The sequence below is a fragment of the Staurois parvus genome, unplaced genomic scaffold (assembly GCF_062004578.1).
Source record: "Staurois parvus isolate SC_StPar_1 unplaced genomic scaffold, SC_StPar_1.0 ptg000317l, whole genome shotgun sequence".
Taxonomy (NCBI): Eukaryota; Metazoa; Chordata; class Amphibia; order Anura; family Ranidae; genus Staurois; species Staurois parvus.
Genome location: NW_028318113.1, coordinates 184,873 through 211,034, shown reverse-complemented (window position 1 = coordinate 211,034; position 26,162 = coordinate 184,873). Strand labels below are relative to the sequence as shown.

Sequence of the window (26,162 nt, the reverse complement as noted above, 5' to 3'; positions counted from 1 at the left end):
ATGAGGAGAGAGTGGGGGGCTGGACCAAGCCAAACTTTGTGTGTGAATGGACAATTTCCATATACAGATCTCAAGTGCCCCCATAACAAGAGGCTTGCTATTGGGGGCACTCAGCAGGGGGGAAGAGCCAGAACCGCAGGTGGGGGACCCAAAAAGAATATATTCGGGACTGCGTTGTGCAAAACCATTGCACAGAGTTGGTAAGTATAACATGTTTGTTATTTAAAAAAAAAGATATAACCTTTAGAATCACTTTAAGAGAATGTCAGGCAGTTTACCTCTCCAGTTCCACCAAAAATGTAAATAGCTTAGGGTGAACTGACTCTTCAAAGCATAAAATATACAGGATGCTTTATTGTGAAGATCTGCACTTACTGATGCCGCTTGCTTCCGTGCTTGATTAATCAGCTCCTTTATTTCAGATAAATTTCTGCTTAGATTCTCTTCTAGCAACTTCATTGGTTTCAGTCTATCCAACAGAATGTTAGCTTGTGTCTCCACTTCTTTAATTCTGCTCTCTGCTGATACAGCTAAAATGACAGGACAAGATATTAGATTTTAGAAAGCCGTACATATTCTGATAGCAACAACGATGTAAGGATTTCAATTTGCGGGGATGAGACAGAGGATGAATACAAATACTTGCTCAGAATTTCTATAGTGGTGGAAAACTTTTGTGTGATTAGTTTCATGGGATGTGTGCATGTCTGTCTGCTCTCTAATGGATAGGGTCATATGACAGTAGGCAGTGGTTGGGTGTGATCATACCACCTTCACATATTATTTATGATTTTAATATAAAGTCATACAATTTCCATACCAGCCTTTGAGGAGTCAACCAGAAGCGCATTAGTTCTCTGCAATGTGTCATTCACCCTGGACAATGTAGATGTGGCATTTGTCAGCTTGTGGCTGAAATTCATGATATGGCCCAGGGTACCAGCTGCAGTAGAACTGGCAGACAAAGCTAGATCTTTAGCCTCTTGAAGTTTAGAACTTGTATCTGAAAAAAAAAAATAAAATCATTGCTTACATGGCTTTTTGTGCTTTCATTTTCATAGAAAAAGTACCCACAGAAGCATCATGATACCAAGGTAATATTAATGTTTCGTACATCAGTACAAATGGCAGCAACCATTTATGCTGTGCTTACATCTACATTACTCCCTGCTCTCAAGGAGCTTACAATCTAAGGTTACTGTCTTACATGCTAGGACCAATTTGGAAATCAGCAAAATTAACCTACAAGCATGTATTTGGAGTATGAGAGGAAACTCAAACAAGCACAAGGAGACCATGAAAACCCCGTGCAGAGATTGTCCTGTCCAGTATTCAAACTGAAGACCACAGTGCTGCACGGAAGAAGTGCTACACACTGTTGCTCAGGAACTTTTGCTTGAAGTGATTTCTTGAAAATTATCATGCGCAGAGAAGGACCTTTCCACCAAGTTGTAAAATAATTTTGATGGACATCTTTTACTCTTTTTAGTTGTTAAAGAATGATGTGATTGTCAATTGTGTGTGTTTTCAAGTGAACAGCCACCCTGATAGTCTCTTAATTGCATTTTAAAGTTTCAGTAGTGCAGAAGTAAAAAAAAAAAAAAAAACAGAATTCTAGAAAGGTGAATTCTGATTGGTCAAAAGGAGATACAGCACAACAGTGAACTAAGATACTAAAAAAAGCTTTATGTCACCTAATCCTACATACTGTCAGCCATCATAATGCAGAACTCTATTTCACCATTCTGGCTGCAGCTAATATATTTCATGTACAGTAGTTGTAAAGCATATATCAAAGATGTAAGGATGAAGTTAAACAGAAAGTATTTAGATGTAAGAATGAAGTTGTAAGAATGAAGTTAAACAGAAAGTATTTAGATTTCTTAAGTCTTTGATCATGGGATAGCAACACACTAAGCATTTTTTGTGATATGTCTAAACACAAAACATGGGGTTGGGAGCCAAGTATGAGTATGCTAATGGTGACTTTATAGCTTTTGTAAATGGCGCTTAGCAGACAGCTTAACAGAACTATTCTATCACTGTACATGTACTAAGTTTTAAAGTGGTTGTAAACATCAGACATGAAATATGAACAAAGCATATTCCTCTATAGTGTGTAACTGTCTCAGTCCAGAGCACTAAGTGTTATTTCTCTCTGCTGCCTTGTTCCTCTGTTATCTGTATGAGTCACTTCTGACATGTTTTCCTGACACCAAGAGAAAAAAAGTGATAGGGGAGGGATCTCCAGCAGATGGACAGCCTCAGTTCTGTTCCTATGTGTTGTCTGAAGGGGGTGTGTCCCTTCCCTCCAATCAGCTCTCCACATCAGTTCTACAAAGTGTAACTTCAGCTCTCCACCCCCCCATTCTCTGATAGTTCAGACCAGCTTTATAAATTCTGCACTTTGAATGGCTGTAGAGAATGCTGCAGATAAACAGGTAGAACTCATGGAGGATGATTTGTTTCATCTCCATGTATCACCTGAGGTAAATCCTTTCAATGGGTATATGTGAGGGTTTACAACTACTTTTAAGTGTAAATTCTGCCATTTTGTTTAGGAAGCAAGAAAAATGGTTGCTACTGGATCCAAAATTATTTTTAAACTATGCAAAGTATGAAAATGTACGTTGCTCACCAGCACCATCTAAAAAGTTCTAGACAACATAACTGCAGACAAACACCCACACTGCACACACTGCAGTTTAAACAAAAATGGTACTAAGGTCCAAAAGTCCATTCATTTTATTGCATATGACTATCTATTGCCAAATGGTAACATACACATGAGTTTTGGTTGGATTGTAATCGTCTTTCACAATTACTGTAATTATTCAATATTGTTGTTAGCAACATAGTGGAAGCAGGAGCGTGGGTATTCATATTTCATTGCAGCGGGGATAAGGAACCTGTCTGGTAATTTCACATTATTGACGTCTGTGTTTCAAATCTCTGGTTAGAAGTTACTGTAGTTTTCTATCTGCTGCATCTGCTACAGCTTTACAATCTTTTATTCCTCCGCCTCTGTCACACTGCTTGTAGATTCTCTAATGGCGATCAACTTGTAACTATAGCTGTTTTCAATTTCCAATTAGATGTAGTCATAGTCTTTTATCCAAAAAATTATCCGCTCAGGTATTCATAGAAATTTCCTACTTACTTGGTGATGCATGCTAGATTACAGATATTATCTCACCTCAACATGCATCAAAGCAGTTTGTGTGGTCCACAGATGACCAGTAAGTGGCAGTAAAATATATGTCCCTTATCCACGTTGGGTTGATAATGAATTTCCATTCTGCCACTACTATACTAACAACAGCATTGAGCATTTAGCCGTGAAAGACGATGAACATGTAGCACTTGATAATTAGACCAAGATAAAGGTGAATGTCACCACTTGGCCATAGATACTTTATTTTACTGCTATGGAATATCTGTGAGATGAATGGATCAAGCCCCAGTGAAGCATTTAACTATTTTTTACTCATTTTGGACTGTTGTACCATCTTTGTTTAAACTGTGGGGGTATGTGGAATTTGTGTGGTTGTAAGGTATAATGCATACATATTTCTTAACTCGCCTCTATTAGGACTTTAAAGGCAACCCAATGAATACATTTATAAAGATATGTATTTTTGGATGTATGATTTTGCAGTACAGTCATATATAGGGCTGTTTTTTAATATTTTAAATAAAATGTATACCTTTTTTATATATATAATTTTTTTGTACTATTGATTTGTTGGGTTGCCTCTTAAGTCCTAATAGAAATATGTAAACAAATAGGAGGGATAGTGGCAACCCCTAACCTGAACTGATTTGGGCAGATAACCTTTGTGTCTGGTATAATGATGCCCAGAATTTTTTATTCATCATGGTGAATTGATTAACCTGCCAATAATTCTATTGCTGGGAAACAAAGCAAGAGGAAATCTGTAATCTCAATGGAGAAATGGGCAACAATAAAACGCTAGTGGAGGTTGTAGCCCTCACATTCTAATAATACATTTAATACTGTTGCGTAACTTTTAAAGATAAATTCTCTAATTTTTTCTCTATGGGGCAACACAGGAAGTAGGAGAAATCTCCCCAGTAGAAACAGATACAAAAATAAAAACGACAGAGATTCTAACCTTATGTGAAGTACTATTAAAATATAACAATTTAGCTGGAGCTTCACCTTAAGAGCTGAAATGAAGTGGGAAAGCAGTGCTTGCTGATTGCTCCAAAGAGCAGATAAGTCTTCCAGGGCATATGTTCATGTATGAATATATACTTTTATACTGCCCAATAAGGACAGGGCATTGTATTAATATAATAATTGGGTTTTTCAATATATTTAGATTATCATGTTCATTGTTTCTTTAAAAGAAAAAAAGGCTACAGCGCCCATATGACCTTTATATATGGTAGCAATAAAACCCTATGTAACTCTAAAGCTCTAATAGGTTGACATATTGAAGACTGCTTTTATCAATGTTTTCTTCAGTTGAGAAACATATACAAGACATTATTGTCTCAAAATAAAATGTCAGTGCAGTATATCCACACAGATCTCCAGGATAAAAGCCAATTTAATGTATCACAGCTATAAACAGAGAGATTTTTTCTTCTCCCTGCCCGCTTTCCACAGAGACTGCAAAGCTGGGAGGAAGAGGACAAGTGATATTTCACTTACCATTCGGCAGGGTTCTCAGAGAACGCAGCTGCTCATTTATCTGGCCAGTAAACACATAGGTACGTTTTTGTATCTCATCTACCTTTGTCTTCAGTCCATTTAAATGGGAGACAAGACCTATGGAAGAAAACAATGGGTTCTGAAACTGGTTTTTACCTGCTACAGGAAAGAGCTAAAAAAAAGTGATGCAATGCTCTTTTCATAAAACTGACATTGTGCTGTTCTGAAAATTAAATTATACGAGGGTAAGTAGGCATACACAATAAAGGTTGTTCATGCACAGCCAAGTTTTAGAAACACAACCAATATGAACATTGCTAGTATTAGAGTACCCATGAAGGAAGGCAAAACAACCAACCAACCACGGTGAGGAACAGGAGCCAGCAATGAATTGCTTATATATTCAGAGCTAGAAGGGAAAAATACACTGGTAACTAGGTAAAGTAGTAACTGTCAATCTCATAGAAAACTACAAAATCTGCCCTCTTGTGTCTTGTAACAGAAAGCTATAAACATCAAAATCTCTCTTCAGTTGTTGCAAACAATTCAGTGAGCTCCCGTTCTTATTAAACTTTTTTCCAAAATCTATTTCCATTAATAGGTCTTACCAAAATAATTCTGATGTAGTTCTTATTGCTATAATTTTTCATTTCTAAGGGATATTAATTAATTTAACATTCAAACTCGTAGCAACAGTTCTGAAAGTTGCATGGTGTAGTTAGTTCTGGTATTCTGTCAATCTTACAATAGTCTAAACAAATTGTGTTCACTGTAACAAGCCACTTTAATATGTCCTACAGACACAAGCATTGAAATTAATGTTCATCTTGCCTGTCCAATATATAAAGTAATACCTTGGTTTACAAACACCTCGGTTAACTTAATTTTACAAATGAAAATCCATTGAAAATAATGCCTCGGTTTCCAAATTTTTATTTATACGAAGTGTATGTTGGCGCTGATTTTTAAATGCAATTGCAAGATCTTTTTTTTCTTCACTATAGCTCACAGAATTAGCTGTCACTTTCCTCAGAATTAATGGAAACTTTGTTTCTTTTAAGAAACTAAAAGTAAACATAATTTCTCTTAACTCAGGGAAATAAACTAAAAGAAAACTTTCTTTCTTTTAGCTGGAGGTAAAGTGACAGCTGAATTTTTTGAGCTATAGTAAAGAAAAAAAAAAGCTGTAATTACATTTAAAAACCAGCACCAGAATAAATTAAAAAATGCCGTGGGGTCCCCCCTCCCATCCATACCAAGCCCTTTGGGTCTGGTATGGATTTTGAGGGGAACTCCCACGCCAAAATAAAAAAACAAATGGTGTGGGGGGGCCCCCCTCCAAAATCCATGCCAGACCCTTATCCGAGCATGCAACCCAGCAGGTCAGGAAAGGGGGGGCGAGCCCCCCTCCTGAACCATACCAGGGAAGACAATGACCTCTTGTGGGGGTCTGTGGGCATCTGGAAGCCCCCTTTAGCAAGGGGGCTCCCAGAAAATTGAAGCACCCCCCCCTATGTTGAGGGCATGTGGCCTGGTATGGTCAGGAGAGGGGGGCCAGTTGCCCCCCCCCCTTTCCTGACCTGCCGGGCTGCATGCTCAGATAAGGGTCTGGTATGGATTTTGGGGGGACCCCACGCCATTTTTTTTTTACATTGTGGCGTGGGAGTTCCCCTCAAAATACATACCAGACCTGAGGGCTTGTTATGGATGGGAGGGGGGACCCCACGCTGCTTTTTTAATTATTTTTGAAATTGCCGGCAATTCTTTTACATTCAGCTGTCAGTGGGAAACCCCGCTGACAGCTGAAATATTAACACATGGTTGTCGTTACTAAAATACCACATGACTTGATAAAATAACTCATGCAGTATTTTAGTAGCATTTTCTTTTTCTGATCTCCGGAATGGATTATTTGGTTTTCAATGCATTCATATGGGAAACGGATTTTTTGCTATACGAAAAGTCCTGCAGAACTAATTAAATTTGTAAACCGAGGTATTTCTGTATTAGGATTGACCATTGTTTGTGAATCCCTGTAAAAAGAATTCTTAAAGAAAATACCTTCTGTGTTGCGACTTAAGTTTTTGGATTCATTTAGCAGTTGTGAGCTGAATATCATGGAATTCTTTGATGTAACATCAATAGATCCATTTGGTCTAGATACCTATGGACAAAGAAGACAGTAAACCATGAAGCATAAAATTCAAAGATACTAAATTAAAGTAAAGGTAAACCTTCACCTTGTAAAACTATATGAACCACTGATGTATTTATACATGTTGATCATATATCTTCTCTTCTCAAGAGAGAGTAAATTCAGTTCCTCTAATCTTTCCTCATAGCTGAGCTCCTCCATGCCTCTATTAGGTTGCCCTTCTCTGTACTTTCTTCAGTTCCCCAATTTTCTTTTTATGAAATGGTGCCCAAAATTGAACTGCATTTTCCAGAACCTCGTTCACATGACAATTATCAATGGAATAAGACAATCAGCTATACATGGTTTCTTTAAAGTAAAATTGAAAAACATTTGAAATACCATAAATAATTGCTACGCAAAGTATTTTGCAATTAAATGCAACTAAAACTATTCTTTGTGTTCCAAAAGATTTTCCTAAATTTACATAAAAAGGTAACTGTTGATAACTTGCAACCATGGCATCTTGGGTATTCTATATAATGTATATATATAGAGTGATCCTTAAAATGAAATTTTCAGCTCATGTGAGTGGCCCATTGTTTTTCCCATCATTTTTTTTTTTTTTTTGCAACACATGGACAGATCATGTGACTATAGCAGGCTGACTCTCCCTATTAGCACATTGGAACAAGGAAGTTATTGGAATATGCTAAATTATATTTAAGAGTAGTAGGTAAGAGTCTAGAGCAGGAATGGGCAAACTAGGCCAACTAGGCCCGCGGACCTTTTAATCCTGCCCGCGGAGCGTGATACAAAAAAAAACCAGCCAGGGCAGGCAAACATTTGCATCATTCAGCGCGCTCAAATGCAATGATTGCCCAGTCTCGCTGCCACTCACATCCTGATAGCCAGTGATTGGCTGTCAGGATGTGTGTAGGCGGGGCAGCGTGACGAACGTGAGGGGAGCTAGGCTCCTCTCACAGTCCGCCCTGAAGACCGGAACGGCGCGGGAACACGGCAAGAGGAACGCGCGGAGCAAAGGTAAGTAAAATTTTAATTTATATTAATTCACACATACACATCATTCATCTACTCTTGGTCCGGCCCCCGGGTCCAATATATGAACCCATTGCGGCCCTCAAGACAAAAAGTTTGTCTAGACCCCTGGTCTAGAGTCTGCCATGACATTTGCTATAGTCCTAGCAATCTAAATAACCAACACAAGGGTTTGGGGAGTTTTTTTCAAACCACAAGTACAGTTTCAATTAAAAGCCAAGTATGAGGGTCTTCAGAATGAAAATATATTTAGTGCAGTCTAAGCATTGCACTGATGCCTGATGTGTACAGAAGAGCTGGCAAGCAAGAAAAAAACAAAAACAAGCAGCTAACATCAACCTACGATAAAAAACACAGACCAGCAGTAGACCAGGAATTCTGCCTTTTCTCTAAATATACTGGTCTACATATTAGTGTGTGTCAGTGTAACAGCCAGGCAATTAGCTTTTCCATAAAAAGGACACCAATGGCAATTGTATTTATTTCATGACAGGTATTCTTCCAGAGTTAATTCTCAGCTAGACATCGAAAAGTCTTGAAACACGCGCTTTCTCTGAATGTAGAAGTGCTTTGATTTCATTTACAAAGGAAATTAGGAACAGAGGAAATGGATGGATCATGTTTTTTTTTTGCTTTGCAGGAAATGCGATAATTATCCCATGGCAATTTCTAAATACAAAGAATGGTTTCATATATCTCTCAGCAGTTGTAATTGTGTCTAAACATATTCATATAAAGCTACACATTTCGTCAAAGAAGAAAAAGAGGATTTTGTCTGGGAATATACACAATCATTGGGAAAGTATATACATTCTGGGGAATTGCCCGAATCCAGCATGCTACTGTTTTGTTTGATATATTAAATCCATTAATTTTCGATCTGGTATCGGGGTGAGCTTACAGCAAGATGTTACTATTGAAGTATGGTCTCTATTTTTTAAGTTATTTTTTGTTTAATGTTTTTCCGGGTTTGTTTTTGGTTATGTATATATGGTAATTGGTACTATTCTTTATTCATATTTCTTTTAACCGTAAGCCCATTTTTAAGGATTGGTGTGACATGCCCATTTGATTTATCTATCTGTATCCATCTGACAGATATCTAGACATGCCATTGCTTATTACCTATTACCTAGCCAACTTTATAGGTAGGTTGGGGTACTACCCCTCATTTTTCTTCTTGCCTCTGGTTCTCCCTCAGTGCTATACCCCTGTCCCTCTGGAGGTCAATATAGGTGATTGTGTGTTCCCACCCCCTCCCTTTTTTTTCTACATATGTTCTCTCTTATTGCTAATGTTTTCCATTTTTTTGTGATATACATACCCCATTTTGGGGATAAGATACATTATCTATTATGTTTGTTGTGATTTTGTAATACCATATGTTGTCTCGTCAGCTACCATATGTCATACTGAAGACTAGAAAGTGAATTCTGAAGAAGCTCTTTATTTAGTGAAACACATTGGTCTACTTGTCTTCTTCACTGTGTTGAATAATATATGTGCCATATTTCCCCTTTGCTGATTTGATAGAAGTAGACTTGATATGTTTTTTATTATATGAATTGTAATGTAATATTAAAATTGTATATTGTTTTATATAACTTTCATGTTTTGATTTTGTGGTACATATAAATCCATTTATCCCATTGTCTCACTCATGGTACGATGGGATGCTTCTACTTTATGATTGAAGTGTATACATTCCCAATAATTATTTGCTATGTTGTGTTTACTGGTGTTACTATCATCAGTGATCGTCATCAATCTTTACTCGGCGCTGTATGTTCTCCACAACTGTAGATCCATAGACTGCCTAAGTGTATGGACTGTCATTTATCCTATTATGCTCTTATTTGTAACTTTCAATTTAAATGTATACCTTGTTACAGAGTTTTTGAATGTCAGACCTTTCAAACAAGTCCCTATCCAATCTCTTGTTTCTACTAACATCTGATAACTTTTATTTTATTTAACTTTCCCCAGAAACATACATACATACAGTACATACATACTCATATGTGAAATACCGGTATATTTATTGGAGTTAGAGTTTTGAGATAGATGCTGTTTGGTAGAGGGTGCTTTATTGAATTATATGAGGAAGACAATGGTCCTTAATGAACATAGTACTCTTTAAACAAATTGTAGAAGCCTAATTCTCTCCTGTGGAAAAAGATACAGACAATTGGTAGACTATAGGTTAGTTATTCTAGAGTTGTTCTAGAGTACCTTTGAAAATGGGAAAATTGTGATATAAAGAAGTTTTGTGTGAAAAATTGTAAACATAATCTACGTGTTAGTATGCATATTTATAGAAAAAGCTAAACAAACATGCAAATAATAGTTATCAGACTCCAGTAGGAACAAGAGATTGCATGATGGGTTTGAAAGGTAACAATACTGGTAACCCTAGGTGTGGAGTCTCATTAAAGATTATAGTTTTTTTAAATAATTCACCTGAACATTTTTACTTACATATTATAGTTAGTGTCATATATTTTTGGTAGATGCTGGAGAGATAAACCAGCTAATAGTTTCCTTTATCTCTCATGTAATACAGTGGCAAGGTTTCTGTATTTAGATTTCTAGCCATGTGCCTCTTTACCATTAGGTAAAAGTACTTTGCCTAATGGAAAATATACAAATAGGAGCACTAAGGGTTGGATTTGGATGGGAACAAATGGAACTTCAAGGCAAGAAAGAACAATGCCAAAAACTCTGACAGGGAGTTTTTAGCACTGGAATCCCTAGATAGAAAGCCAGAGCTTTGCTAGTAACTGAAATGTCATTTTTGGGAGGAATTGCTTTTTAAAACTGATCTGTCTTAGGCCCTAAAACAAAAATCTGTTCACAGTACACACCAATGCCAACAAACAAGTTGGTTGGAAAACACTGTTTGAATACTGTCTTTTATTATACAATTATGGTCAAAATGAATACTTCCTATAGGTTGGATTCATATTTCTGCATTTGCAAGAACAAGCAAGTAAAACTTTAATTTTGACGCGCTGCATTGTGGTGCATTCATAGGTAATTGAAAAACAATAGCCTTAACACAACACAAACGACTCAATGCACATTCGATAATGCACCACAGCACTAAGTTGAAAAATATTACCCTGATGTTAAAGGTCTAAACAATTCAAAAAAATATGCACACTTCAATAAACTTGCTACTTACCAATCCTAGAGTGTTTGAGATGGTATAACTTGACTGCTCAGCCAGGATTTCAGCTTGTTCGATCATATTTTTTATACTAGAGTGAGCTTGTATGGCATTTGTGGCATTTAGTGAAGTATTACGTACATCTGAAAGAGAACTGAAGCATTTTTTCATGAATACATGAAATACAATACATAAGAGGAGTTGAATACAGCACTGCACACACAGGGAAAGTGCTATAACAAACAGAAAAGCAGTATTTGAAATCTTAAAGTGCTATTTACTATTTTGCCATACTCCGGGTGTATTCAAACCAACAATGCATTGTGAAGGGCAGTGAAGTAAAATCCCTACTGCTGTATCACTGGCTTCCAGCAAAATGCATCTTCCTTGTGTTAATACATGTACTGTAAATCATACTACACCTAAAATATCACATATTCTTTATTTAGAGGTGTAAATGTAAGCTAACAATTCATTATAAAGGAATAGATGGGTGCAGGATTACACCCACAGGGCAAAGTTGAACTACTAAAGGCAAATAGACTGTTCACTTTGAAAGGGACTTTTCCCCAGCACTTAGTAAATGAGGTGACGTTCTGCTGACTTCCTTCATCCAATCATGTACAAACATATATGCTTGTTTTTTTTTTTTATTTTCCTTCCACATGATTGGGTAATTTTCACTACATTCAATAAGATCTTGGGAAAATTCCCATGCAAAGTGTAACTTCCCTTGCAAATTGAAAAGCCTATTTGTCTTTAATAAATCAACCCCCTAGTTTGCATACTATACTGCCAGTCTTTGACCAGTAATTGCAGTAACACTGCCAATGTTAAATATGCTATATTTATTATAACTTCATAACTGTGTTTATAGTTTCAACCAAAATACAGCTCTGGTCTGTACTACAATATAATACGTTACATACAACTACTACTACTAATTATTATAACTGTAATTTTTTATAATTATTATTTAAAGTGTCATTACCTGTTGAGAGAATCTGCAAGCCTCAGAAGATCAGCAGCATGATCTTCAGATTTATAGACTAAGTCCAAAGCATCTCGCTTTGACATCTGCATAACCAGCTCATCTACATGATGTCTCAGCTTTGTATTCCACATGATGAGCTCTTCTTGATGCATCTCCAACACCTACACACAAAATACACAACACAGTTTAGAGCAACGCTTCACTATGATACTATGCCTGTCCCTGGTCTATTCATAAAGTGGTGCTTACCAATGTGGCATTATGAGTATCTTCTGCAAGTAACACTGCCTCATCAACAAGTCCAAGCCCTTCCTCTATCAGCATCACAGAACGGTTCTTGTTTTCCTGGAGATTAAGCTTTTTTACCTACAATATTAATTTCCACATTGAGTCCACCAAACTTACATTCTTACTTGTGAATCGTTAACTACACATCATGTATGTATGAAAAACCTTATAGAATCATCAGACCTCTTACCTTTAAACTCACCTTTACCATCTCTACAGGACTAGATTACCATAAATACAGTAGTATTGTGCCTAAAGGCGGCAAAGGCCGAGAGGTGGCTTTTTCTTGCATAGCTACCAGACACATACATTTTTTTTTCTTAAAAATAACCTTATGTACCCATAATTAGAACCAATAAAAGAAAAAATGAATAAAAAAAAAAGGATGTAGCAAGAAATTTGCTTTGGCAGGCTCCGCTGATGGGAACCCAGCCTTGATTCTTTAATGTCTTCTGGGGTGTATACACATCTATGACAGATATCACACACATGGCCCTGCACAGTGTTTTTCTATTTTAGATGCACAAAGTGAAAAGAACTGAACCAAAGGTTCAGATATACAGTGAGGAACAGAAGTATTTGAACACCCTGCGATTTTGCAAGTTCTACCACTTAGAAATCATGGAGGGGTCTAAAATTCACATTGTAGGTACATTCCCACTCTGAGAGACAGAATTAAAAAAATAAATTCAGGAAATCACATTGTATGATTTTTAAAGAATTTATTTGTCTTGCAATTGACAGGTTGTGCCCTCCCCTGTCACCATTTTTCTCTTGGTGTCAGGAAAACTCATCATAAGTGACTCTTGCTAATAGCAGAGGAATGAGGCAGCAGACAGAAATGACTCTTAGTGCTCTGGATTGAGGAGAGCACACACTATAATGGGATATGCTTTGTTCATATTTACAACAGCTTTAAACTTTGCAATCCATCAAGTAAAGCACAATATGCTACCCTGGAAAGCAGTAGGTCCTTCCCAAATCTGTCTTTTCTATTCCAAACAGGTCTATATATATATATATATATATACAGTGTGTGTATATATATATAAATATATATATATATATATATATATATTTTTTTTTTTTACATAAGAGAGAATACTCACACTAAAGTCTTCCAGATTGTTTTGGATTACAACCAGCAAGTTGCTGGTGTTATTAGTGTTCGAAGCAGATTCATATATGAAGTCTTTGGCTGCAAGCAATTTGCTGGTGTGCTGAGCTAGTGAATTCTCAAGGCTCTTCTTCAACTTTGCTAAGTCTTCATGTGGCTTCCCAAATTCCTTCTGAATTCTAGAGAGTAGGACCTCTGAACTTCTGTTACAGAAAGAGATAGTATATTCTATGAGAATGTAATTTGGACATTGTATCTGCTGTAGTATCAGAAAAACGATTGAACATACAGTAGACCAGGGGTAGGCAACCTGCGGCTCTCTAGCTGTTGTGGAACTACATTTCCCATGACGCATTGCAACATTACAAAACTGACAGTTACAGCTATGACTTGCAGAGGCATCATGGAACTTGTAGTCCTGCAACAGCTGGAGAGCCGCAGGTCGCCTACCCCTGCAGTAGACTATTACCCCATATGACCAAGCACAGAAGGACTATGTGTAAAGAAAAAAACCCTTTGGTCTGTTAAATACAACATTGAAAGCATTTTGATTTATCTGTTAGGAAAGTATAAAAACATCTCTTAACCTTGTCAGACTTTTAAATATGTCTTGTGTCCTGTGCACAATTCCTGTCCCACCTCAAGGGAGTAATCAGCCCCCCCCCCAATTCCCCAAACAACTACTCTGAATAGTGTCTAGATGGACTCTGTAGTTTATCAAAAATCAGCAGGGCTCTTATGATTTCAGTCCAAAAAAGGCATTTTTGGCAGATCAACAGATTTTTTTTCTCTTGCTGGGTTTTTAACTACTTTTCTACTGGGGAAATGTTTTTAATGTTTTATACACATCTTAAAATCTGCATTTTTTTCTAGAAAATGACTTTAAATCCCCAAACAATTACCTATTTTATGAAAGCAGAGACCCCAACATAATACCCATGATTTAATAAATTATAACAGGTGGGCTTGTGTCAGATGAATATATACCAGATATATCAAGCCTTTTGTGCAAGCCCACGCACTGGTGAGAAACTACAGAACTCAAAATTGTCCATAAATTACACTTTAAAGGTCTTTACAGGTCATCAGTTTAAAGTTAACCATGACTTATTGTCCCTAAAATTTTTGCTCCTACTCTGACATTCACCAGAATATCTAATGTGTGATGCAAATGCTGTTTATATACACATGCATGCCCTGCATGCATCTTTTCTTTCAGTGTGTGTGCAGGACGATGGTGTAGAGGGGGATTAAAGGTTGAATATTTTTCAAACCCTTCCCGTTCACCATCCTGAAACTAGTTACTGTGATGACTTTTGGCCTATTTATTAAGAAAAATGATATTACCCAAAAGAACATCTTAAAAGCTGACTGTCATGGGTTAACTTCCTTGGTTTCTTTCAAGTGACCTTCCAAGAAGTTACCACAAACAATGAGTGGAAGAAATTTGTCTAAGATACAATGAGGCTAAAACACCACTGTTTGAATTTCTGCAGGTGATCAAACAAAGTACCAAAGTGACAATGGTGAGACTAAATCCTTATTGTCTTATTTCTTCCAAAAACCTTGGAAGATGTGTGATCACCAAAAAAAACCTCTGAACTGTCAATCAGCTATTGTATCCTGAGGTTAAAATCTAGTCCAAGCTGTTTACCCTAATTATTACACAATAGTGCTAGTAACTAGAAGTTTTCTCTGTCACATATCCTTGAACTGTGCATTAAACATAAGGTGAACAGTCATTTAAAATAAAGAGCTTGGTATATATATCAACGGAAATATTATCAAAAGGTATGTACCCACACGCCAAAATCTATTCAACAAAGTTGGGTACTGCATCCCACTCAACTGAAGTTTGAAGTGATAAAATATAAGATGGTTTGTGAGTTGGGTAATTTCTATATTTCCAAAGGAAATCAGCCATTCCAATACAGTTCATATATCAGAAAAATGAGAAACCAAAGCTGTTCACATCTTTCTATGGTCCTTATTTAAGAGTTAGTAGGGTAATCATTTATACTTGAATAGGACCCATATATTTGATCCATAAAGACATACTGTTTATATCAAAGGGTGAGTCATCCTTAAGACCACCAATTCATTTGTGATACCTGGCTGTCCCCGGTGGACAGGTAAGGAACTTCTATAGGTATGCAAACTTCTCAACCGTCCAATCAACAAGCCTGTTGGGAGGTCCTTCGGAACAAAGGACTTGTATGATATAAAATGACAGACACCTCAAATTGAAGACAACTTAAAATCTGCTAAACTTTAACTTTAATCTTCTGACATCTTCTGATCTTCTGACAACTTCTAAGACTTCTACTACTCCTTCACTACCCTACTACCACTATATACTGCACGATACTCACTTGCTACCTGTGGCCATTTTGCTGAGAACTTCCAGCTGCCATTTTGAAGGAAAAGATTTTCGCCAGAGATGCTGATGCTCATTTAAATTCTGGTGCCTGACTGCCCAGAAACATTTCTTTTCCAACTGCATCCCACTGGGAGGCCTAAAAATCGAGATTCTGGGAGTGGTGAGACTGTGCCAAAATATTGTAATTTTCTTTTATATTTCAAACTTTCCAAGATTTATAACATTTTATTGTTTGGTTAGGAATGTATTAAGGTTATCTATATGATTATAACTATAACTGTTTGAATATTGGTACCGAGGCTATATACTGCATACTAACTGATTTGTAGTGTTTTTGTGGTGCTAATTGTCAGAGATACTTTCTTAGTTCCCTACGGCTGTGGGAAATGAGAAATAATATCTGAAGCACTATAGGTTGCAATTAACCTCCCAAAATTTTGTTTTTCTTTTATTTGATAATCATATCTCGTATGATACCGTACATATTAGCGTACTATATCTTTGATTGTGTGTATGAATATATTCATCACCAGTATTTTGCGTTTGTATTAATATATATATAAATATTTGTACATAAATACATTTATTTATTTAGTTCTCAAAAAGGCAAATTTTGTGTATATGGTAATGAAATCACATTGGTAAAAAGAACTCAAGATATATTATCAAGTGGCGATCAAATTATTAAGGTGTCCAAATTATTGGTTTCTTAAATATTTGCTGTATTTTAACGGCTGGAGGCACTGCAATATTTTGTTTAAGGGAGAGGACACCGCCCTAATTATTTAGAATAAATTATTACATAAACCACTACATTACCATGGTCTCTAGCTCCCCAGAGAAATGGAACAGCCTGGTAACCATGATGGGTGGCACTGGTGGAGTTGGTGGAGGGGGGGGGGGCATGGGTCAGGGGGTCCACCTTCTCATTTTTACATGAAATCTGGTTGCTGGCTGAATAAAAAATACCAAGATCAGCAGCCATAAGCTTGAATATATAAATAATGGAAAATTGAATGAGAGATACTTACCGTAATTTTCCTTTCTTGACAGGCTCCATGGCAGCACAGCAGGGTGAGGTCCCACCCACCCCCTGCATAATCAGGACGTAACTCATGAAATTGTGCCCACCTGCAGTCTTGGTGTTCTGTAACTCATCCTACTAAGCTGGGTGGGGATTGTGGTGCCATGGAGCCCATCAGGAAAGGAATATGATAATATCTGGTATGGTATTAAGTACAGTATCTGTCATTCAATTTTCTGTTTTCCTGATGGCTCTATGTCAGCACAGCTGGGAATTAACTAGCTACACATGGGAGGGTAATGCGTGAACAATTTAATTTTGACTGGAATCAGAAGCCAAAACACTCCTGACAAATTCAACAGTAGTCAGAGCTTCAGGATCTATACAATAGTGATTCATGAAGGTATGGCTAGAAGTCCATCTAGCCACCTTGCAGATTGTTTCTGGAGAATCCCATCCTGCTGCTGCTCATGAGGTTGAGATACCTCTAGTGGAATGCGCTGTGACCCCCTCAGGCACAGGCAAACCTTTTGCTCTGTAAGCCTAAGAAATTACCTTCACCAGCCACGAGGCGATCACTCTACTAAAAGCCTTCAGGCCTTTCCGTGATCCATTCAAAATGACGAAGAGATGATCCGAACTTCTGAGCTTGGCAGTAGCTTCCACATATGCTTTCAATGCATGCTCAACATCCAGACTTACTTCCTTATAATTTTCTGAAAGGAACATGGGAAGTGTAATTTCTGGCGTTATGTGGAATCTGGAAGCCACCTTCGGTATGAATCCAAGCATCGGTCTAAGCACCACTCTATCAGAAATGAAAAAGAGGAAGGGTTCTTTAAACCCCAAGGCTGCCAGTTCCGATACCCTTCTGGGTGATGTTATCACCCCCAGGAACGTTTCCTTAAGTGAAAGATACCACAGCGAGGCCTGATGACTGAAAGTGTTTGACAAAGGAAGTCCAATACCAGGAGCAAGTCCCATTTCGGAGACATTAGCGGTCTAGTTGGTTTTAAGTGGATAGCTGCTTTGAAGAACTGTACCACCAAAGCATCCAATGTCCACTAAGTATTTGTAAGTGCAGAGATGGCAGAAACATGTGTCTTCAGTGTACTCACAAAAAAGCCCATATCCAGACTCGCTTGAAGAAACTCTAGCACATGGCACACTGTGAGGGAATTTGGTGAAAAATCATGCCTGCCTGCAAATTCTGCAAACTTATTCCAAATTCTGGCCTAGGCACAATTAGTGCTGTCCTTCCTGGCCTTCATCAGGGTATCCATGACCCTGATCGAACATCCTAGATTGATTGGCCTTCACCTTTCAAGACCCAGGCCATCAGGCTCAGTCTCTCCAGAGCCAGATGACGGATGGGACCCTGCATGAGCAGGTCCTATGTCACTGGTAAAGGATGTGGATCCCTGACATTCAATGAAAGGATTAGTGGATACCAGGGTCTCTTTGGCCAATCTGGAAGTACCACCAGAACGGTCACCTTCTCCTGGCACGCTCTGCATAGAAAGTTGAGGATTAGAGAAATTGGAGGAAAGGCATATGCTGTTCTGAAACTCCATCTCGCTGTAAGTGCATCCACCCCCATCGCTTGTAGGTGATTGGTGAAAAACCATTTCAATTTGGTGTTTTCCAGGGAGGCAAACAAGTCCACCTCCGGGAGAAAAGCCCATGCCACTATATCCTGAAAGACCTGTGGTGATAGTGCCCACACGTTGTTGTCTACTTCCATTCTAGACAAGTAGTCCACCTGGATATTCATCTGGCCAGGCACATACACTGCTGTTAGCAGCTGTAAGTTGGATTGAGCCCATTCCATAATCAGTGCAACTTCCCTCAAAAGAGAACCACTACGAGTGCCCTCTTGCTTGCGGATGTAGGCTACCGCATTATTGTCCAGCTTCATAAGAACGGCTGCACCCTGAATGAGACTCTTGAACACCAAGAGAGCCTGGAAGGCTGCCCCCAATTCTAGCATATTGGAGATCATCTTGGAAGCCAGGAACAGCCATTGGCCCTAAGCCCAGAGGTGTTTGCATATGGCTCCCCAACCCATTTTGCTGGCAACTGATTGGACCACCAGCCACTGTGTTGTGAGTAGAAAGTGGCTACGTCGTAGATTCCAACGTGTCCTCATCCTGGATGTGATCAGGAAACTCTGCACAAGATCCTCCAATCTTCACTGTTCCAGGAGCCCAATTTGAAAAGGATGAAAATTCCACTGCACCCATTTGACCATCAGGATGATTGATGTCATTACCCAGAGCAGCCACATGCACTCTATTGTTGGAAGGCATAACTTCCCCTGAGCCACTGACATCCTTTTCTGAATGAAAGGAATCCTGTCTTTTGATGACTCCAGTGTGTCTATCCTTGCACCATGGTATACCAGGGTCTGTGTCGGCACAAGGTGACTCTTTTCTCGATTGATCAACCACCTGAAGCTCTTCAAGGTTGACGTGGTTATCTTCTGATCTGAAAGAAGAGTGTCCCTGTCCTGACTTAGGAGCAGAATGTCATCCAAGTTGTGGTACATACGAATGCTTTGCAACCTCAGATGTGGCACCAGGGCCAGCAGAATCTTCGTGAACACTCTGGGTGATGTGGTTATCCCAAAGGGCAGACACACAAACTGGTAATGAAGCTGTCCCACCATGAACCACAGGAATTTATGATAGATTGGGGCCAATGGCACGTGGAAGTATGCATCTATGAGATCCACTCACAGAAGCCATTCCCCTGGCTGTATGACCTTCAAAATTGTCTGCAGCAATTCCATCTTCAATCAATCTTTCTTGATGTGCTTGTTGAGACCCCTGAGGTTTATCACCGATCTCCATTACCCTGACTTTTTCTATACTAAGAACAGAGGTGAGTAGACCCGCAGAAAAACATTCTTGATGAGGTACTGCAACTATCACCCCCTGGTTCAGAGAAGTTTCAGTGTATTCCCATAGCACATCCTGTTTACCCTTTGACAGGAGAATTTTTGTTAGAACAAAGCTCCTGCGGGAATTCTTGAGGAACTTCCAGGCATGACCGTACCAAATAGTCAATATTAACCAAGGATCCTTTATCCTTTGAGCCCACACCTGTCAGAATTTGAATAATCTGGGCCCTACGCAGAAAGTGTGAGCTGATGGATAGTCAAAAAGACTTCTGCGACTCCTGTCCCAGAGAAGAAGTGGGCCTGTTCAACTTGCAGCCTATAGCAGTATTTGGCCACTTTCGGTGAAATTCTCTTTCTGGCCTGTAAGATTTAGCTTGTTTGCCTCTGGTCTTTGGTGAGTTTCTGTAATCCACACCCCTCTTTCGGAGCAATCTCTGATCCTGGAGAATGATCAACCAATCTCCCGCCTATGGCTTTTGCGATAGCTGTATCCAGTTTTTTTCTGAAAAAGGATTGCCTTTCAAGTAGAATCTTATACTATCCTGGCTTGGATGCTGGATCCGCCACCAAGGGCTCTTCTGGCTGTGACCGCGTTAAGCATGACCATGGCCAGCATCTTGGTCAGATTAATAGATGTCTTGGTCATAAAAGAAGCTGTTCGCTTTAAATTGATAAGTGAGGCTATGACCTAGGCTTTGCCGAGGTCATTTTCCACCGCCATTTCTGATTTTTGGATCCAAGCTTCCATGGCCTTAAAAATGGATGATAATGTAATTGACAGCTTACATGTTCCACCAACAAGTGTGTAGATCATTTTAAGATCTACATCTACTCTCCTATCCAGCACATCCCTGAACATTACCACATCATCCAGCAGAAGGGTTAGGTGCCTCGCGAGGCGCATGAGTGTCCACAACCAGAGGCTCCTCCAAATTCTTACCCTTACAGTATTTAAAGGGATACAGCTTTGCAAACCGATTCCTGAAAGCAGTTCTTTTATCTGCCAGCTTCCATTCATCGTCATTGATGTCCTGGATTTCGTCCATGAAGGGGAAATTCACCCCTTCTCTCTTCATGTTTGTGAAATACCTATTCTGCTTCCTCTGCTGCTCTTCTGCTCTTCTGCTGCATCATCCCAAAGGAGAGCCTTATCTCTTTAATGAAGGGCTGGACTAAGGCAAAGTCAAACCCATCGTATTGGTTGTCCTCCTCCTACGAGGAGGCTGCCTCAGATGCCCCAGGTTCATGTACGTCCGGATTGTAGCCAGAGGCAATTGAGGTGATTGGGAGTGCGAGGGGGACATTACTGAAGCAGCTGAAGTCTGTGTCACAAATGGTTATAGCATTTCCTGAAATGCCTGCTTTATTAATGAAACCATTTCACTCCCATCAGGCTGTCAGTATGTGGTTGCTTCCTTGAGACCTCACACAGTGCCTTGCCCAGTATGGCTCTGTTAGTGCATGCCCAGCATCCTCCTGGTCTGGGTTGCTCATGGTGTGTACCTCTGCAAAACCATGATGGGGAGCATTGATACATAGAGGCAGAATGAGACCGTGACTCCTCCCTCCTTTTGCGGGAGCTTCTATCTTCTCTTGAGGATGAACGCCTGCTACTCCTTCCTGGACTTCTTTCCTCTGATTTCCGAGAAGAATCATGTCTGCGACTTGAGGAGCTGGGAAAGCTCAGACAGAAAGAGAGCCAAATATCAGTCATGCAAACTGGAGTTGAAATAAGATGAAGATTCACGTATGTCTCCCCTGCCTTTTCTGCAAGCACTGGTCTTTTGACACTGCTGCAGAAAAAAGCCATAGTAAGGCAAACATCTACAGCAGGCAATGCATAGGACCTCACCCTGCAATTGCAGGGTACTCCTGAGGAGAGGGAGCAGCAGGCATTGACAGGCTGGGCAGGGAGGAGAAACAGCACACACTGCAGGAGGTGCTTTCTGACCAAAAGCATCTTTAAATTTGGCTCCCTTAAGCCTGACTCTGCCCCCCTTCTCCTTATTGACCGAGGGGCTCTGCACATGTTCAGTGCGGATTCCCAGCCTGAGCTCCACACTGGCCAGAATCTCCTCCACAACAGGGGAATATTGTGGATCACAACAGGGACCACGTCCAGCCTCTGGATATTTCTGGACGGACAGCTAGTAGAACTGGCTAGGAGGGAAGATGCTGCATGCCCTGACACAGGAGGAAGGAAAAGAAACTCCGAGGCTGCAGGTGGGCACAATTGTATGAGTTAGGCCCTGATTATGCAGGGGGTGGGTGGGGCCTCACCCAGCTGAGCTGACAAGGAACCATCAGAAAACATATCTATGCTATAAATTGGAAGACATGGGTTTAGGGGAAAAACACAGGAAAATGTAGTAGAAGTGGCAAGATATACTGCATTTTAAAAATTTTGCCTTGGCGTTTCCTTTACATTTTAACAACAGCATAATTTATTCCTTACATGGCATTTTCTACAGCATTTTGGTCATGATCACTAAAGCTTTTTGTGCTCATCTCTTCCAGCTTGGTTGAAACATCGTCCTGGTAATTCAGTGGCAGCTGGGCATCACTGCCAAGTGTCTCATTCAGACTTTCTGCCACTTCTATAAGCACTGAAAAAAAGACAAATCATCATTATTCCTGTACATCCAGTAATATGTGATAAAGAACAGATTTTTACTGCTTAACAAAAATCTGCACAGGGCAAATATGTAGGCTACCACTGTGGAAAATGCTAACCCTGTTTAACTGCTGACTCATGGTCATTGATTGGTGAGAAAATTTACACTACAATTGGATTTTTGTACAGTCACTGGAATGAACTTTACCTTTAATTGTAGTTTGCATTTTGCCAATAAATCCCATTAATTCCTGGCTTTTGTTCAGGGTGTTGATGGTGGAATTATTCACATTGAACCCATGCTTCTTTACCTGTGACAACTTTCAAACAAAAACCTGAAGTTTAGGTTCATAATAGCTTAGGAAGATGCACATTTGCATTACCTTAATGTATTCAAGTTATCTGTAAGTGAAGTTCTGAATCTAAAGTGTTGCAGGCTAATACAAAACAACAACAACCTTAATATTTAAAAAAATCAAAGCACTAAAATTCACAAATAATATGCCAATCACTTTAAAAGGCATAAATTAATTGTGATTGTTATTATTTTACTGAAAGGGCAGTTGGTGCTTGGAACAAACTTCCAGCATAAGTAGTGAGTTAGTCAGCAGTAAGTGGTTTCAAACATGCTTGGGGAAAATATAGATCTATACTAAGTCAAAAAAGTAAACAAAAAATAAAAATAAACAATAAAAACAAAAATAATACAAAACATATATATAAAAAAGGGCAGACTCAATGGACCACTTGATCTTTTTTTGCCATCACTTTCTATGTTCCTATGTTACATAGTTACATAGTTGGTCTGGCTGAGAAAAGACAAAAGTCCATCTAGTTCAACCATGAAAAAAAGGATTTAATTCCATACCCACAGTTGATCCAGAGGAAGGCAAAGAAAACCAGTAAAGCATGATACAATTTGCTCCTGCAGGGGAAAAAATTCCCTCCTGATCCCCCAAGAGGCAATCGGATATTCCCTGGATCAACATTACCTATAAATGTTAGTATCCAGTTATATTATGTGTATCTAGGAAAGAATCCGGGCCTTTTAAAGCAATCCTCTGCGCTGGCCAGAACCAACTCTTGAGGGAGTCTATTCCACATTTTCACAGCTCTTACTGTGAAGAAACCTTACCGTATTTGGAGATTAAATCTCTTTTCCTCCAGATGTAAAGAGTGCCTCCTTGTCCTCTGTGATCGCCTAAGGGTGAATAACTCTACACCGAGTTCACTATTTGAACCACTGATGTATTTATACATGTTGATCATATCCCTCCTTAATCTCCTCTTCTCAAGAGAGAATAAATTCAGTTCCTCTAATCTTTCCTCATAGCTGAGCTCCTCCATGCCTCATATCAGTTTGGTTGCCCTTCTCTGTACTTTCTCCAGTTCCCCAATGTTCTCTTTGTGAATTGGTGCCCAAAACTGAACTGCATATTCCAGATGAGGTGTTACTAATGATTTGTACAGGGGTACAATTATATCTTTCTCTCTCTCTGGAGTCTATACCTCTTTTAAAACAAAAGCAGGGTTTTCTCGCTTTAGAAACTGCAGCTTGGCATTGCATGCCATTATTAAGCTTGTGATCTACCAAAACTCCCAGATCCTTCTCCACCATTGATTCCCCCAGTTGTACTCCCCCTAGTATGTATGATGCATGCATATTCTTAGCCCCCAAGAGAATAACTTTACATTTATCAACATTAAACCTCATTTGCCACATAGTTGCCCAATTAAACAGTGCATTGAGGTTGGCTTGTAAGTTGGAGACATCCTGTAAGGACATTATTTCACTGCAAAGCTTGGTGTCATCTGCAAAGACTTGATTTGATACAAAACAATTTATGTCTTAGTCTTTTAATCTACACAAACAGGTGCGGTCATCTTCAGGACAACAAACTCTACAATACCGACAAGTTCTCAAAATCATTGTTTTTCTGTATAATAGGATGGATTCACAGTTTGACCCATCCAGGTTGCTTGATCTCCTATACCTACATCAGAGAAAAGAAGTATATTGTTACTCACTCTGTTATCTAGCAGGACTGTGTCTGAAGATACTGCATTCAGGTGTGACACTGTTTTGTCCATGTTCTGGGTCTTGTTGGAAATTGTAAACACAGATTCCTGTGACACAGATCATAGAACACTTATTAGAATTCATTTCACAGATGATTATTTTGTAATCTTTCCATCTCTCATCTTTGCCAGTCAAGAGATCCACTGGCATGTCCCTAATATGTGCAGTGCGTACAGTACATATGGTTCTCAAGGTGGAGGGGGCCACTTTGCACTCACTGTACACATTGGGGATTTGATTCTGGAAGTGCTCCTTACTGTGACACCGTCCATTAGTAACAAGTAACAAGAATGACTGCAGCTTAAAGTAGATCCACTTCTGCCTGCATTGCATGTAATATGCATGTATGCCATATCTGCCCTCACATCCACATGCGTTTATTGGGTGCAAATCAATGACTGGAGCTGGCACTGACTGCATGTGATAATGCACATAAGTGGGGATAAACAATATAACTGAGCCTGGATACAGATGCCTTGAGTCTGGGGTCACTGGCTCTGGCCACATACATGCTGGATGCTGTTTAATGCCCAGTGTGTATGTGTCCATAGTATAGAATAACGTAACACAGAGTCTTGGAGAAGAGGCCTAACATTGCCCTGGAAAAGAGCCCTATGTTTGTAAGAGGTTGTTTATTTTACACATATATAAATGTTGATTATTTTATATATATATACAAGGAGAGAGAGAGTGTACGCTGGAACTTTGCTATACTCACACGCAGTCACACTTCTCTTGAGCATCCTTGCTCTCTGGCTGTACTCATCACAGTGTTATATAAATAAAACATCTAACAGGGAATATGAGGCCTCATCATAATGGCCACTGTAAGATAAGGTACTAAAAATTCATGCACAGAGATCTCATGTTTGTAGTCTCTTCCAAACATAGGCCGTTGAGTGCTTTTTATCATTATACAGGATTTATACAGCCAACAGTTTGTGCAGCATATTAAAAACTAATGGAAGATAGCACAGTCAAAACACAATTTAATTCAGGTTAGGAGAGACTTGCTTTGAGGGCTTACAGGCTAAAGGGAGAGACAAGTAATACACAATGTAATAACTATGGGGTGGGGGGGAATAGGTGAGTTAATGGAGAAAGTAAAATTCCAGTTGTTAAGTAGAGGTGGCATAGGCTGCATTAACCACTTCCTGTCCGGACACTTTTACCCCTTCCTGTCCAGGGCAATTTTTAGCTTTCAGCGCTATCACACTTTGAATGACAATTGCGCGGTCATGCAATACTGTACCCATATGAATTTTTTATTTTTTACTATTTACTATGTAAATGAAAATGTTCAAAAATTTTGAAAAAAAGTGTTTTTTTAAATAAAATTTTGCAAATAAATAATATTTCATCATAAATCTTAGCCAAAATTTATTCCGTTATTTTTTTTAGTAAAAAAAAAATCCAAATTAGTTTATAACCAAAAATTATAATTGTTAAACATTTTTTTTTCATTTTATTTTATTTTTTTTATATTATTATTTTTTATTTTTTATTTTTTTTTTTTACATACTGTCACCCTAGCAGTACACTGTCACCATGGTGACACTGTACTACTTGTGGAGGGTGATGAAGATTTTTTTTTTTTTTTTTTTACACTGATTGCTTTTACACCCATATAGGATGTAAAAGCAATCATTTCTCTTTCTCTCTGTCTGCATTCTTGCAGTCATTGAGAATTACTGAGTGAGCTGTGAGTGGTCACAGCTTG

General features: G+C 38.8%; 1 protein-coding gene across 1 annotated transcript in view; it reads right to left on the bottom strand.

Annotated features, from left to right (window-relative positions):
• The window catches only part of LAMA1 (laminin subunit alpha 1), a 250,596-nt gene that overhangs the window by 63,137 nt on the left and 161,297 nt on the right, over positions 1-26,162 (bottom strand). The window contains exons 34-44 of the mRNA XM_089683630.1: positions 24,391-24,489; positions 22,571-22,682; positions 22,204-22,354; positions 13,435-13,645; positions 12,287-12,403; positions 12,035-12,198; positions 11,059-11,197; positions 6,743-6,845; positions 4,682-4,798; positions 821-1,003; positions 376-530 (exon numbers count right to left, since the gene is read on the bottom strand). Coding sequence (XP_089539756.1) covers positions 376-530; positions 821-1,003; positions 4,682-4,798; positions 6,743-6,845; positions 11,059-11,197; positions 12,035-12,198; positions 12,287-12,403; positions 13,435-13,645; positions 22,204-22,354; positions 22,571-22,682; positions 24,391-24,489 — 1,551 coding nt within the window. The remainder of the gene's footprint in view (positions 1-375; positions 531-820; positions 1,004-4,681; positions 4,799-6,742; positions 6,846-11,058; positions 11,198-12,034; positions 12,199-12,286; positions 12,404-13,434; positions 13,646-22,203; positions 22,355-22,570; positions 22,683-24,390; positions 24,490-26,162) is intronic.